Source organism: Manis javanica, chromosome 5 (assembly GCF_040802235.1).
Source record: "Manis javanica isolate MJ-LG chromosome 5, MJ_LKY, whole genome shotgun sequence".
NCBI lineage: Eukaryota > Metazoa > Chordata > Mammalia > Pholidota > Manidae > Manis > Manis javanica.
The window spans coordinates 154,448,015-154,464,792 of record NC_133160.1 but is presented as its reverse complement, the minus strand read 5'-3'; the positions used below and the strand labels follow the sequence as shown (position 1 = coordinate 154,464,792).

The window sequence follows — 16,778 nt, the reverse complement described above, 5'->3', positions numbered from 1 at the left end:
AAGGTGGGTGAAGTTTCGGTAGGAAGAGTGAGACTGAGCCTCATGCGTTCTCCTCTCATAGGCTGAAGTGCCTCCCTCTAGTCCTAATTTAGAAATGAATTTTTATTTGTTCCAGGCTGCCCTTGAAGTATGCAGAACATTTTTGCAGGAAGATAAAGGTGACGGAGTCATTATGGTGACAGATCCTCCTTTTGGTGGCTTGGTTGAACCTTTGGCTGTTACATTCAAGAAGTTAATTGCTATGTGGAAAGAAGGTCAAAGCCAAGGTGTATAATTTATTACTTACTGCAAAACAAACACATATCTATGTATCTACTTTCTGTCAAATATTAGCAGAGCTCAGTAAATCAGAGCACTGATAAAATATACATGTCCTGGGTTTTTCTGTTTTTTTCAAACAGGCTTATTTGATAATGTAGCCAACTTCATTATCAATGATACACTTTGTATTATTCTAATTAAGTGTTTTTTAATAGTTTGTATGTGAAATATCTGCTTTTGGTAGCCATAAGGGGACATTGTGAAGAATAGTAGTGAACTGTTGTCATTTGTTCAATAAATATTTTACTGAGCAGCCATTATGTACCAGGTTCTGTCTAAGTACTGGAATAGAGTAGTGAATAAGACAGACTGGTTTCTCTGCCCTCATGGACCTTTCCTTCCATATTCCTAAAGTCTTGCCCAGAACTCTGAGAGGGCATCTAGCCTCTGGCCCAGAGCTCTAAATTATGCCAAGATTTAGGTGAGAAGATAGGACATCCACCAGCCTAATGGTGCTTATTAGTGATACAAAGGTACCCACATAGGTAGAGGTAGGCTAATGGCAGGGGTTATTCCGTTTAAAGTGGCTTAGGACTTCACAGTATTTTTTTCTAATTATCTCATTAGTTGGTACAATCATTTTTTAGTTTCCAGCTTGCAAGTTGATGAATTTTAAGAGGAATTTGTGATCAAACTTCTCCATTAATTGTGCTACATAAATAATGTGCTTTGGGGACAGAATGCAAATGAAATCTAAAACATGACTCATAGTGTTAATTATTCCACTTATTTTAGTTCTTAAGTCAACTTACCAGAGTGGATAAAGTCACTGTTATTAGGAAACTAATAAAGAATTCTCTGAGTTTGAATTTCAGTTGTGCCTCTTAATAGCTACATGAACTTCAACAAATTACTTAAATCCTGTGGCTTCAGTTTCCCTGTCTATAAAATGAGATTATTAATGTCTAACTCTAGGGGTTATTATAAGGAGACAATATATAGAAATTATATGGTTTTGTGCTCAGTTTATAGGTGCTTTGTAAATAATAGCTACATCCCCTGCTTATTATAAAAGTTAATTTCGGTAAGATTATTTTTAAGAATCTTCTGTGATTCAGAGAAGATTGATTAATTCTGGAAAACCATCATTGTAAGTTGTGGAAGAGCTAGGATTCAGATCTAAGGCCTTTGGCCTTCTAGTTTAGGATGGCTTCCACCATATTGCAGTTACCTTTTGTGCTTCAAAGTGATGTTTCTTTTTAATTTCCCACTTTATTGGTCATATTTTTGCCTTTTACCTATACTATAGTGATATGTATGTAAGGGCTACTTTTATATACTCTTTATAACTGTATTTAGATATGAAAGCATGTTTTCTTTGACTTTTGGGAAAGGATAAGTTATAAGGTACTCCCGTAAACATTTTCTCCTTTTTCATTTTTTAAATGTATTGAATTAATTGCAATTTCTGCTGATATCATAAGTTTTTCAGTTATAGCCATATGTTTTATTTTTAATTTAATATCAGTTTTTCTTCTTTTCCTTTTTTTGTGATCCATTAGATAACAATCACAAAGAACTACCCATATTCTGGATTTTCCCCTATTTTTTTGAATCCCGAATTTGTCAGTTTTTTCCAAGCTTCTGCATGCTGGATTACCAGGTATAGTAAATATTCTGTTTCCTGGCATGGTTGGGGAACAGATATTCTGCTTAAATAAATGTCCTGATAAGACTATCCAATGATTTAAGTAAATAAAAATACTATGAGCTGTATTAAACAGTAAGGTTATCCTTATGTAGCCTAGTCCAATGGTTCCTAAATGTGTGTAATTCCTACGAAGCTATTTAAAATATAGATTCTTAGGTACCCAAAAAAACCCTACTAAACTGAAATCAGAGGGTAAAACCCAAGGAAAAATATTTTTCCTGGCTTCCCAGGTGATTCTGAAGTGCAACTAGGTTTTAGACCAGCTGATCTAATCTTTTATCATCACCAGAAGATTTTGCCTCACCTTGGGGTCATCATTATGAACATGGATTTTCTCTGTTCAGAGGTTGTAGAGAAGTAAATTGCTTTTTGTGGTCAGTTGAATGCTATGTACACTTTAGTGTGCCACTCAGAGGATGCCAGAGCTCTAGAGAGGTGTACCCTAGGTGGTCGGGTGTCCAGGAAGCCGAGATGCTGAGCTGTTTGTGAGTGAGTGCTGGTTCAGGGCGGAGCTGACCAGATGTCCTTCATCACCACCTTTCAACTCATTCTCCTGCTTTCTGTCCACTTTCCTGTATTCATTTCTTTGGGTTCTGAAGTTAACCCCATTGTCACCATTACTGTGTTGTGGCTACTGCTTCCTCTTTTGTAATGACATTTTTCTGTGTGAATTTTCTGAGCAACCGACTAGCCTCTTGATTAAGGCTTTTCAGCCCTAGGACTGTAAATGTCTTCAACTGGTTGTTTGAAGCGAACGCTTGGTTCTAATCTTTCTGGTTTGGAAGGCATATACCATTATGAAAATTTAGCAAATCTGAAAGAAACAGTGGAACCAGAAATGAGGAGACAGACCCTATCTGTGATTCTACCCCAAGTAGCAAATACATAATTTTGAAGTATTCCCTTCCAGTCTTTTTAAAAAACACTTTTACATATTTGTAATCATAGCTGATGAAAGTGAATTCTGGCTTTATTCTATATCATTGTGTCTGATATAAGTGTATGTTTTTTAATGTAGCTCCATAATCTTTATGCTGTTAGCAACTTTATTTCATTAATAGGCTTTGTTATCATTTATTGTTTTTCTTTTCTTTTTGGACTTGCAGGATGCTTCCACCTTTAAGGTACTTTACATATCACTGGCATAAACATCTTTTATTCATGTAATTTTTTTCTATATTTTACATAACTTTCTTAAATTTCCAGAACTAAAACAAAATTCCAAAAATTACATTATCAAATTTAATGGGCATTTTTATGGCTACTGAATTATGTTAACAGGTTCTTTTCCAAAAGTGTGTTGCACAAACCATTTTAACTTTGACTTCTTGAGCTCTGCTTTATGCAAATCCACATCATGATTCTTTTCAAAACTGATTTACTTCCCTTTTCGGGGCACTCAGTTTTCTGTTTCTTATCTGAGGGGTGCTCCTGTTACTGACATTTGTAATGCAGAGATAGATGACATACCTAAAGACGGTAACTAGTAAGTAAACTATTTCTGGTTTCCAGGAGTATCTTTAATAGTGAATAATCACTGAGTGTTTGGCACATTGTAGGTATCCTATACTTGTTGTTTGGCACATTGTAGGTACTCTATACATGTTGAATGAATAATTGAATGAAAAGGAGCATGAACTCTGGAATTGAAAAGGGACTGGGTTTGAATCCTGGTTCTGCTGCTTACTGGTTAGGCTTGCACATTTTATCTAACTCTCTGAAATTTGTCTTACCTGTTAAATGAGCATAGTAATAATATATCTGCCTCACAGGGTTTCAAGAATTATATGAGATAATACATTAAAAGGCTTAGTCTAATCCCTGACATACAGCAAATGTAGAATAAAGGTTATTGCTATCAGCCTTGTCATAGCCATCACTATATTGTCATCATTCACATTGTCCCAGGGTGGCGGTGAAAGTCTTTGGGTCTTTTTTTGGACAGTATCAGAGATATTAAAATTGCAAAACACAGATCCCTCAGAAAACTGTACCATCTGCATTTAGAGATGAGTTTTCAGTGTGGGCAAGAGTCTGAAATGGTGAGCACTCTAAAGAAGGCAGCTCTGGAGTAAACTGGATGAGAGTGGTTAACGTGGAACAACCAGGTATCATTTGTCCGGACAGCCTGTGTCACTAAGAAAGAACTTTTAGGAATATTAGAGTTTTGGTTTTGAGAATTACTTTCAAGGTGCAAGCTTATTAAAATAATGATACAATTCAGTGTATCGATGAAAAAAATCCTAATTAGGCCATGGCTACCAGACAGGGGAAAGCAGTCTTTTCAGTAACAAGAAAGCCAACCTTTGAAAAGAAAATTAGAGTAAAATCCATAAAATAAAACAAATCTTTGTTTTTCATGATTCCTACTAAAGGTAACACCATTGCCCATTACATGCTCAGTTGGAGAAACCGATTTCACCATCTCTTCTAGTGTATTTATAAACCTTATTTGTTGTGCCTCCTCACTGATGGTTTTTCAACTCTTCTTTAAAAAAAATATTTCTGTACTTATCCTTTCTAAGCCTTTTGCTTGCCTTTTTTTGTTACTACAAACTCATTTTGTGCTTTTTTTCTCCTTTTATATTAGCTGCCTTCATCAAATGAAAAATTTGAAAGTCTCCTTTCTTCCTTCATAGATCTTTTCCCACAGACCCTGATTAGGCCTTTTTTCTCACATGCCTAAGATATTATAAGTCCCCAAACCACAGTGCAGTAAAAGAACTAAAATCTCTAAATCTCTCTTTTTGAAATACTTTCTAGGTAAGAGGAAGGGCAGAAATGCTGCAAATCTTCATAAAATATGAATTATGTAGACTCTTCGGTGATAAAGCACTTGATGAGTAAGAATAAAATAGTCATCAAAGACCTAGAAAACCAAGAGTTTTATTAAGGGCAGATTAGAAAGGAAGGGTGTGATAATGAAAAGAAATTCTGATTCAGAGTCAAAAGAAGTTTGAGTCTTAGCCTTTTAAAGGCTATTTAATCTTGGGAGAAGTCACTTGATCTTTCCAGGTCTTTGTTTCCTTTACTATAAAATTAAATGATTGAACCAGAAAAGGGATGGCAGGTAAGTGTCACTTTGAGTGCTAAGCCTGATAAATTGGTAGTGACTTTCTGGAGAATTTGTTGAGAATGCCAGGCTTAGTGGCAGAGAGTAGTGTGTGGCTGCTCAGTAACGCCGACCACAGGGGCGGCGGCAGGGGCAGGAGGAGGTGGCATTCAGGTCCTGTGCTTACCATATCTGCCCTAGATCAGCTCTCTTCTTTCCACCTTGAACATGCTTCAATCTCATTTCTGTGTAACCTGGGGCACTTCTGTGAATTGTTAAAAGTAGTTTTCTCTTTTTAAAGATGTCTTTTAAAAAATCATCCTGAATAGAAACCTGTTTTTCAAGACTAGTTTCACATTCATAAATGAAGATATTTTGATGGGAATTTCTGAGAAATAATTGCAAATTACAAGGTGGTAACTGAAATTCTTAAAACTCAACATATGATAAACATAAAATACTTAATGGGTTTGGAGTGACAAAGAAAATAACATATGTGTGTATGTTTTATATATATGTAGTAATTTTAAATAAGAGGTTACATGGGATATGGGGAATATGACTAAAAAACCTTATTGCTGTTGTAGATGTTGGTTAATGGAGCTGCAAAGTTCACTTTGGATCTTTTGAATATACTGAAATTAATAAAACACAATCCTTAGGGAGTTATGAAAATACACATACTCTGTCTTTCTAAATCTTTGTTTCCCAGCATCATGCCCGGAACACAGTAGGTACAAAATAAATGTTTGTTGACTTGAATGTCTTGGTTTCTGTGTGACTAGTTTTCTTTTCATGTTACGGAAGAAATTTGTGTATAGATAAAATTAAAAGTTAGGAATTGCAGGGATTTTGTGCTTTCCTCATTTCTATACAGTACTTCATCACATTAATCAGTTCCATGGGAGAAATTTTCTATCTGAAAATGCCTCTCATCATCATTGTGAGTGAAATGTCAGAGATAATGATGGGAAAATGGTGTATCAGCTCTACCACTAGTGATATGCAATTTGCAAAATTGTGTTTGCTTTACAGCACTTCCATAGGATGTTTATTTGTGTGGATGAAGCTATGAAATATGGATGTATGTTAGAGGTACATTAATGTACCCTAGCAGCATTCATTTTACATACCATATGTTTATAGTTAATTAGCACAACAAACCCACATTTAAAAATAATAATAATCTCAATTAGGTTATGCAAAATCAAGCAATCAACCACCTTCCTGACACATACATTCTCTGACTCCTTGGGTAACCATAAAGAAATTGTTCTTTTTTTTCCCTCTCTTCCATATGCTGTCTATTATGTTGCATGGAATATTCCATTTACTAGAAATCTTTCTAAGATACTCCTTTCCAACATTTGAAAATCTTTGTAAGGTCCTTTTTGAAAGAATTTTCTTATGACACTCATAAATGTTCAGAACAGCTTTGCTGAATTTAATAAGGGGTCATATATTTATGAGTACATAGAGGAGTACGTTATGGAAAAATTATAAATTTAAATCATTTTAAAAGAAAACTACTTAAGGTACTATTTTAAGGTGATTTTGAAGTAAAATCTACTTTTGTGTCTTAACCTCTAATAGGTAACAAATATTCATAGAATTTTAAAGTTGGGAGGAAATGCAGAGGTACCGTAGGCCACTGTAATAATCCCCTCCACTAGATTCAGGACAAGCAGTCATCTAGCCTCACTTGAATGCTTTCAGTGAGCGAAGTCCTACAGCCTTACAAGGCAACTCAATTTATTTAATAGCTCTAATCGTTAGAAAATTTTCTCATATTGAGATAAAATATGCTCCCTATTAACTTCTAACTATTGGTCCTACTTCTATTCTCTGAAGCAATAAAGGATAAGTCTAATTTCTATTCCACATGACACCCTTCAGTTATAAAATAGCTGTCAGATCCTCCCAGTCTGGTCTTTTCTGAATAAACATCCCAATATGTTAAACTATAAATCCTATCCATTCCCATTAGTTTCAGTAGAAATGAACTGTTTTTATCAATGTCTCTCTCAAAATGTAGTGACTGAATGCAGGACTTCAAATGTGATCTAACTTTGTCCTTTCCTTGTTAGGTATTACACTCCTGTATTGGCCGGCTGTGAGCCCAGGCCAACTGTGAGCCCAGGCCAGCTTTTACAGTCCTGCTAGACTGTGTGCTCATCATGCCGATGGTTAACCAGAACCCCCTAGGGTTTTTTCACAGTGTCTCTTGTTCACCTGGGTCTCTTCATCCTGTATTTATTTCTTCCCCACTGTTTGAAGCTTCTTAATCAGTCTTCCTAAATTTGTTCACCTATAAATCTGGTAGGCATTGGCAGGGCCATAGTGAGTTTAGGAATCTCACATTAAAGGTTTGTCTTTCCATTGTCATCAATACTTTGCATTTTTGTGGTTTGCTTATTAAATACCTACCTTGCAAGCATATTTTGTTGTAAATTCTTAAGTGTATTCTTGTATAGAATCTAAACAATTCATTATGACTTATTTGAAAGGTGGGACCTACCTGAATTTGTAAAAAATCTCATGCTATTCTTAGGGATGATAGAGCAATAGTTCTGAAACTTTAGTGTCCAGGAAGACTTGTCAAAAATACAGACTGCTGGGTCCCACCCCCAGAGTTTGTTTTGTGATGTCCCAGGTGGGGCTTTTCTAACAAGATCCCGGGTGATAATGCTGATCCAGACAGGACACTTTGAGAATTAGTGTATAAACAAAGGTGGACTTAGTGGCCAGGTGAATTCATAGCAGGTTTAAAACCAAAGTGAGAATGTGTATGGATAATGGTGAGGTTGGAGGAGGAGACAGGAGCAAGAAGCAAATAGTAATCATGCTTGTTAGTGTCAGTTTACTTTCAAGATAATCTGCTGAACCTGAAAGTTGAATTAGGGATCCGGAGGAGAGGGGTAAAGGTTTGAAGTAGTCATCATGGAGAGAACTGTAGTGGAGATCACTCTCTTCATCTCCATCTTTCTGTCTCTATCATATGCCTTAGGCCCTGAACTCAAGTGTTTTAAATACATTATCTCATTCATAGCAACTCTCAGGTGAGTATCAGAACCTCCTTTTCCAGATGGAATTATGTGAACTTGCCCAAGATCACATAACAAATGGCTGGCAGAGCCACTTTCTGGCCCCCAAACCTGTGTTCTGCCAGAATGTGAGAGGCTAAATAGTGTGTGGTAGAGGGCCAAGCAGGAGCTGTACTGAGACTTGTGGCCTGAAAACTGAAGTGTATGAGTTTTTACTCACACAAATGAAAAACCCCAACCAAGCTGGCACACATCTACAAAGGTGACATTTTTCAATGCCAAAAGCTAAATTCTTAATCACATAATAGCCCTACTCATAAACTATTGTGTTGGATAAAAGATGAGAGTTCTCTTAATATTAGGTAACATGAATTTATCATAATAAGTTTTACCTTTTTTTATAATGGAATTTCACTGCCATTTAGGCCTGTCTGAGGCTGTTGATTAGTAAGTAAACTGTTAAAATTTCTTATTAAGTTCTTTGGTTTAAATTGTATCTTAGCATCTGCTTGTTTGTTTATTGGTTAAAGAATCTTAATGAATGTTGACTCATTTGAGTAATTAAAAAAATTTTTTTTTTGACTTTCTAGGTAGATTATGATAATCATGCGCTTTATAAACACGGAAAACCAGGTCGAAAACAGTCTCCTGTCCGTATTTTTACCAATATTCCACCCAACAAAATAATCCTTCCTACTGAAGAAGGGTACAGGTAAGATGAGAGTAGGACTCTGAAATACACAAGTCACTGAAAATAAAGTTCCATATATCTAACAAAGTGTTTTTCATATTGATTCATATAGTTCTGTTATTTTTAGATTTGGTCCATAATTTTATATTGAACTGATTTGGATTACACTCAATTTTTATTATGAGTACCTTAGTGAACTTTTATCTACTCTGAATGTCAAGAAGTATATGCAGCTGATTTGTTTCTTTCCTCCTTAGATTTTGCCCTCTGTGTCAGCGATACGTTTCTCTAGAGAATCAGCACTGTGAGCACTGTAATTCTTGCACATCCAAGGTATAGGTTTTTGTAGAATGCATTTTTATTAAAATACATTATTTTTAGTTTACTAGTTTCATTACATTTGCTTAATGTTATTTGTTAATATTATAATTTGTATTATTTGTTAAGTATACTTTAATGCAGTATTTCACTTCTAATTATAAAGTACATTAGCTTTTAAAAATACTTAGTTGCCTTCATCATCATTAATAATTATTTGAATTCATTTTTTTATGGTACCATATGACAGTTAAAATGATGGGTGTTTCAGATAAGGCACTAAATGGATGCTAACTTGTGTTGAAGGCAAAATTAAGATGTTTCAAGTAAGACTTAGAACTCTTAGCTACCATCACTGTTCTGATGAGATGATAGTAATGTGTACTGTGCACTTTTTATGTGCCAGGCCCTTTCCTTAGAGTTGTACATGGATGAACTAATTTACTCATCACAAAATCCCTAGTAGATAAGTACTTCCCAATATTTACAGATAAGGAAGGACTACAAGGGACATATCTTCTATTTGTTATTTAAGAACATGGGATGACCCTTAAGTTGCTGTGCTTATTTTAACTAAATCTGGTCAGAAAGAACATACAAAGTTGAATTTAAGTTTAGTTTAGAATAAGCAGAAATTATTTTCCAAAGGAAAGGCTGTATTTGTAACAACTATTAGAAAGTACATTTCTTATAACCTCATAGTTTTATTACTGGTTATACTTATTTTTAATTATGGTAGCACATCTGATTACATACATTTTCAATTAGTCTAGAAATTATCTGTATTCTTCCTTTAAAAAAAATTTTTGCCCAAATTATATGAAGTTCAAAATGAGGAAAATAAAACTTTAGAGATATGCACATAAGTGGCAAAAATAAATGAAAACAAGGAAGTAACCATCAAAACAACCAGATTAGGTGTTATTCAGTGTGGGAGGAGGAATGCTGGATTGGAAGGGGCACATGGGGAGTTTCTAGGGGGCTGATGGTATTCAATTTCTTGACTTGATGGGGTTCATCAGTGTTTACTTTTTAATACCCATTAAACTGGACTGGACATATTAGTATTTAATGTACTTTTCTAAATACATTTTATTTCACAGTTTTAAAACTACCCAAACAGTAACCTGTAATCTCTCTTTCTAAATTATATAATATTCTCAAATTTGAATTTTATTAAGGATTTTGCCATATAGACAGTTAAAAGTTATGAATCATTAATTTTCTTGAAATTTTCATTGAGTCCTTCTTTGTGCAGATTAGGTTGCTTGAACTGGAGTGGACTTTCAAGATCATGTAGATAAATTCCCCAGCTTTCTAGTTAAGGAGGCATTTGAGTTGAGTGGAAAAATGCATAAATTAAAATCAAAGTATTTAATTGTGAAGCCCAGAAAGTGAGAAATAAGGAATAAATAATTTACACAGATCTTAATAAGACATTTTAATTTTTAATTGTGGAACTTGATTTTCAATGACACATTAAACATAACTTAAAAATTGTTTTTGTAGGATGGCAGGAAATGGAACCATTGCTTTCTCTGCAAAAAGTGTGTAAAACCTTGTAAGTATTTAGACTTAGTGTTTGAGGTCCTGTGAAAGAAAAGGTTTGAGAGTTTTTCTTCATCTAAACAGAATTTTTTATTTCATTATGTTTACAAACGAAAATAAATTAACATAGAGACCTGCATTTATTTACTTGTATTTTAATTTTTACAGTTACCAAAATGTACTCTCTCTCCTTCATAGGGACACGACTGTAACCTGTTTCACTATGGCATTTGATTTGGCTTATTTTAATAAGGCTTTGTGTCACTCAGCTGCTCCCATTGTGTCAGTGGCTCTCAGCTCATGACTAATTGGAGAAGGGCTGCATTTGTTGCCATGTTTCAGAAAGAAGTTAGTGGGTTTTTGTGGGATGCCAACCTTTTAACCTTTGTCTCTTTAGCTAAATTACAAACAGCTATGCAAACCAGTCACAGTATTTGAAGTAAACACTATTCATGCTTCCCTACTATAAAGGTTAATCAAATGAAAAATTTGATTATATTAAATGAACTTCTAAAACTTAATCTTTATTTTATAGCCTGGATCCACTGTAGCATTTGCAGCTGCTGTGCTCTTCCAGATCATTCTTGCAAGGGCCCCAAGGATGGCTGCTTTATTTGTGGTGAATTAGGTCATAAGCGTAGTACTTGTTCTAACATCTCTGCATCTAAGAAAGTTAATAAGTAAGTTGAATTCTTTTGTTTACTGTAAAAAATTTTTCCTTGTACAATTTGTACACAGCAATCTATGAGAGCATGCAGTAGGGGATTCAGAAATGTTAAATTATTTGTTGATCTTACTATCATGTATTGTTTGCATAGATGGGGAGGGAGGATATAAAGATGAGTGGAAGAACTTAAAATTTTGCAGGTAAGACATGAAAATAAACAACATATAAGGTAGCAACTGATAACCTTTTTATCTCTGTGGTTTATATGAGATTATAACTTGTGGGATGAGAGTTCAGGCTTTACTGAAGGACATGATGTTTAAGTCAGGACAAATTGGATGTAGACAATAGCAGATAAGGCTGGACAAGGCATTTCTGATGGAATGCAATGTGTAATGAATTTATTTCTTTAAATTATATCAGATTTCAAGAAAAATATGTAGACATACTTAATACTGAATTTTTAATTTTTACCAATTTTTTCTATGATTATTTCCACTCCTACCAATAGCATATTTAGAAAAACCATTGCTATTTTAACTGTGCTAATTTGAGTGATACATTTTTTTTTAACTGAAAGGAATTATAGTTATTGAGTCCTCTTATTTTACTGATATGCCAAATAACCAAATTTAACATTATGTGGAAATTGAGATCAGGATAAAATTTTTGAGCTATCATATGACTTGTGATAAAAAAAAGATCTATTAGTATTAGAAATATCTGATCCTTTAGTACCTGTGATTATATTAGAATTCTTTTTTTTTTATAATGGAAATTTTTTTTTTCCATTAAGGCCTAGCCACTTGAATTCTGCAGTTTTACTTTTCCATTACTTTTTAATCAAATCTACTTTAAATAATTATTTCCACTAAGAAATCCATGGTAGAAGTGGAAGTTTTTAAATTAATTAAAGAAATGTATTGAAGACTCTTATAAAGTATTTTTCCTTAGAAACCTTCAAGAGTAGAATTTAACCCAATGAACTATTGGTCTTGTATTATTGCACCAATTACAGTGTAACTGATTGCAAACAAGAGTTAGTAACATAGCCTTTGATTCTGTGGTCTTATAAAATGTGGAGACTGAATTTGCATTTTAATAATATATTGTAGGCTCTTCTTTGATTCTTAAATAGTCCTGGCTAGTCTATTCAGTAGCAGTATATTGTTTTCATTGAGGGAAGTCATCTAGTATCTTTCAGTACTAGATTTCTTTCAAGTTTAATTCAAAGAGCAAATCTCTTTGGGTGTGGTATTTCTGATAATTCTTAAATAGTGTGACTTTATTCTTTCAGAGAAGACTTCTACTAAACAGTTAACAGCTGTCTTTAGGTATTGCTTTCAAAAATTTTTAAAACAAAATTGACAAGGCAAATTAATTTTTTTCCAATAATAAAAAATGATTTAATAGCCTTTTTAGCATATATGGCATAAAAGATCTTTTAGTATGTATTTACAGCTCTTATATTAATTTGTTTTTCCTTAATATTTATTTTCCTTTGGTTGTGAAATGAAATGATGCTGGCTCCCTCTTGTGGTTAAAGCTCATTTTATCAGTTACATAAATACCTATAATTTAGAGGACAAATACTAGGTCAGTGTAATTTTAAAGAAAAACAAAACAATTAATTGATTTATACTCAGTTCAGCACCATTGAAAGACTTTATCTCTAGAAAGTTTTGTTTATTCATATTACAAATGAATATTTTCTTCTTGCTTTTATTTGCTGTATCTTTTAGTGAAAGCTGGTTCATGTTTACCTTTTATGAGTGGATAAGCCAGAGAAAATGTGTTTAAATTTCATATACAGGCACACATAGCTTTATTGACTTTGCCATCAAGTGATTATACATAATTAAATTTGCTAAATCATCACTTCTCAGGACATTATCCTATTTTTAAAAAATGGCTGGAGGGAAAGAAGATTTATATATTATGCACAAAACAATATACAGATGACTGTTTTGTTTTATTTTGAACTGATAAGCTCCTAGTTCACAGAGCAAAATTGAAGCATGGAAAAATGTAAAGCTGTCTAGCAAAACTCTGTGTAATAGTCATGTGGAATTACTAATAATAGCTACTGTTTATTTAGTGATTACTATATGCTTAGCATTTTACATATCTGAGTAATTCATAGAATATATAATAGCAAAAGCACAGGTTCTAAAATCAAGCTGGTTCTGCCACTTCCTCACTGGATAATTTCATAGCCTCAACTTCTTCCCCTAGAAAAAGTTGGGGGGAAAGAAGCAGAAGGGTCACATCTGCGTTGTCTGTCTCCCAGCTCAGTTTTGTATTCCCAACACTTAAGACAGATACTGTATGAACAGAAAGTGAGGCCTGAGTTTGGTTGCTGAGGGATTATGTACTGTTTATGAATCTCCTTTCCCACGTTTTAGTTCTGGAAAGATGAAGAACAAGCTTTTCCCTGGGTCTTTTGGTGGTTTAGGAGAAGTGAAGCTGAGGATTACTATTGATGGGAAGCCCTGGGAAGTTTCCAAGTTTGCCTGAGCTTGCAGTCCCAGCCAACTCCTTAGTCCATGATATGACACATGGCATGATGCTGCTAGCTTGGAGAAAGTGAATGAACAGACTAGCTGTATTTTGTATAATCTTTCCCAGCTCTAGATTGCCTGTAACTTAGTTCAGAGAGCACCAGAAACAAAGGGTCTGTTTTTTTCTCTGGTGTGGTTTAGTGTGTAGAGGGTGAGTTCCAACTTGTTCATTTTGAAGCTATCTTCAAGAAGACAGAGACCACAAAATGTGTATATTTTGTGTGGGACTTGTCAGAACTTTTAGATCTTCTGAGTAAAGGAAAATTAGCCATGGGAGATGGGCCTCTTAAATTATTGCCAGTTTTTCTATTTGTCCTATTTCATTTTTCTACTTCTGCTAACTGCCAAATGTATTGGTCCTTTTTCTGAAAAATGCAGTGCAAGGATTTGGAGATTGAAGTGCTGAGTTGAGCAGCACAAATATACCCCAAATAAGGGAAAACAACAACAAAACCCTCGGAGCTCTTCAGCTTGACGGGGTGCCTCTGCCATGTTTTTGTCCTGAGTAGATGGTTCTAAATCTGTGGTGACCATCTTTTAAAGAAATTTCTTTTCTCAAGCATTTTGCTTGGTCAGGCCTCTGACTATCTTGTTATTATTATGGTTAGGATTCTGAGGATTTATGCTTATAATACAGTAAATTCCTTTCTCTCTTTTTTTTATTTGGTTAGCTAGTTATTTAAACTTCAACATGATTACATAATTCACTGTGCTCATTCTACAAAATAATTTAGCGCCTTGTTTTGCAGGGCTGTCAGAAAGCAGAAGCAAAGAAGAGGTAATAAGATGAAATGGAGGCCACTAAAGGACAATCCATGAATCTGTTACAAAGAAGAAAAGGAGAGAAAGAGCCCATCAATATCTTTGCTCTTAAATGTCCAGTGATTTGAGAATAAGAAAGATTTATAGTCCAACCTTTGATGCCATTTTCTGAAAGTGCCATACTGGACTTAAATTCTTTCACTTTCAAAGGTATGCACCTTACCAAGCTAGGTAATAGGCAGGTGGTATTTGCTGGTTTATGGACCCCTCAACAGCCTCTCTGGGGACCAGGGGAGTTTCCATCTTTGGCTGGTTTACTAGCTCTGTTGTGTGCCTTTTTTCTCTTCTTTAAATCTCTCAATCATTTGACCCGCTTTTGTCTGATAAATGGGCATACAGCTTTGTTTTGCAGAAAGTGTCAGAAGAAACTCAAAGTGAAAACCTGAGGTTTTATTTACATTGCACGTGAGTGTGTTAAGTTATAGAAATGTTTGAATTAAACATCAAAATATTGTATGATATCTTAAACCCCACTTGTAAAATAAAGTTCAATGTATAATTATTTTTAGACAGACTCTGAACATGATGGGATTTTGACAAAGACAATCTAAATATATAAAGGTCATAATTATGGTTATGTGATTATTGAATATTTATTTTTTCAGGTACTTTTTGTAGTTGTCTTTTGATGGTACAGAATACCTAAATGTTTGTTGAATAAATGAAATATTTAGACTTATGGCTTGCTTTGTCATCTCTGTCCTTAAACGTAGCCAGTACATTTATCTCTTCGTAAAAGTAGTAGCAGAAGGCAGGATAGTTTGATGATTAAAACCTCTCATTCCTATTCTAATATTTCCTGGCTGTATGTCCTTGGCCAGGCGGGTCATTCACTCTGTAGAAGCCCCTATTTCTTCATTATTACAATGGCAGTAATAATAGTTACACCTCAGGTTTGTTTTCTTGTTAAATTAAGCACACATACCTGGTTCTCAGTGCTCCTGTTGTTGGTGAAGATGGCTGCAGAGCCCACTGGCCACCATCTGGTGGTCCAGTGTCACAGCACCAAAGGGACTAGTTTGAACTCCAAGAACAGACAGTTCATTTCCCCATGTCTATGCTAGATACCTAAGATTATCTCCTTCAGATTGAATCATTGAATGGCTTTTGCATAAGGAGTTTTCTCTCATTCCCAAACAAGTGCTTTAGGACAGGTTTGGAGGCATCTTTGCTTGGGCTTAGCTAGAGCCCTGTGAATAACGGTAGAAGAACCACACCCCCACTGCTATTGAAATTCCATCAGTATTTAAGTTAGGACTGTGTGATGCCTGGTGCGGAATACTCAAGCGGCCCTGATGGACGTGGTAGTGGTGTACATCAGGCGACATCAAAAGACAAAGCTAAGCTCCTAGACTTAACAAGTGTCAGAATACTCTTCTATTGCCCCCTTTTTCACATGGGTTGCTATGGAGATAGGAGGGGTGGATTTGGACGTGATTGGATGAGCTATGAACCTTGGGGAATCATTGTGAGAGTTCTACGCTCTGATTCAGGCATGGATGTGGGCATTGCCAAACTTTCATGGTGTCCATACTGTAGTGAAATCTGTTGAACTCTGCCCTGAAACTCAGGCACCTGAGGGACCATGACTACTGGAGAATTGGGTCCTGACAGCCATTAGGCTGGGCTCTAATCCAATCTGACCAGTATTCTTATAGGAAAAGGAAATCTGGACCCAGAAGGCACACGCATAGGAAAAAGACACATTAGGACACAGGAAATGGTCATTAGGGTGGGACCTAATCTCCTTTTTATAGCCCCTTTCTCCAAATGTAGTACCATTCAGAGGTACTGGGGGTTAGGGCTTCAACGTACGTATTTCTGGGGACACAGTTCAGTCCAGAACAGTAGGAATGTCTAAGATAAGGAGAGGATTGTCTTTTGTCTTTCTCAGAAGGTCTGAAAAGAAGAAGACAGACCTAAACAATATTGGGAGGAATATAGAGTCATCAGCACTCTCCTAATGCAGTGGGTTTAAATGTGGGATATGCTGTGTGAGAAGGATTGGCAGCCTTATTTGGAAGTCTTTAAACTTACAGTAACTCAGTTTTCAAGGTTATTTTAAGAAAAACACTTAAGTTGATACCTGGCCCCTTCAAAGTA

At 35.1% G+C, this 16,778-nt stretch overlaps 1 protein-coding gene across 4 annotated transcripts in view; it reads left to right on the top strand.

Moving 5' to 3' along the window:
• Positions 1–15,354, top strand: part of ZCCHC4 (zinc finger CCHC-type containing 4) — a 55,356-nt gene extending 40,002 nt beyond the window's left edge. For 3 of the 4 annotated variants that reach the window (XM_036994779.2, XM_036994781.2, XM_036994782.2), the window contains 7 exons: positions 116–266; positions 1,824–1,924; positions 8,659–8,780; positions 9,017–9,092; positions 10,587–10,638; positions 11,161–11,305; positions 14,603–15,354. In XM_036994779.2, coding sequence (XP_036850674.2) covers positions 116–266; positions 1,824–1,924; positions 8,659–8,780; positions 9,017–9,092; positions 10,587–10,638; positions 11,161–11,305; positions 14,603–14,672 — 717 coding nt within the window. In that variant the 3' untranslated portion in view covers positions 14,673–15,354. The remainder of the gene's footprint in view (positions 1–115; positions 267–1,823; positions 1,925–8,658; positions 8,781–9,016; positions 9,093–10,586; positions 10,639–11,160; positions 11,306–14,602) is intronic. The other variant, XM_036994780.2, reaches the window with a different exon arrangement.
• The last annotated feature ends 1,424 nt before the right edge of the window (positions 15,355–16,778 follow it).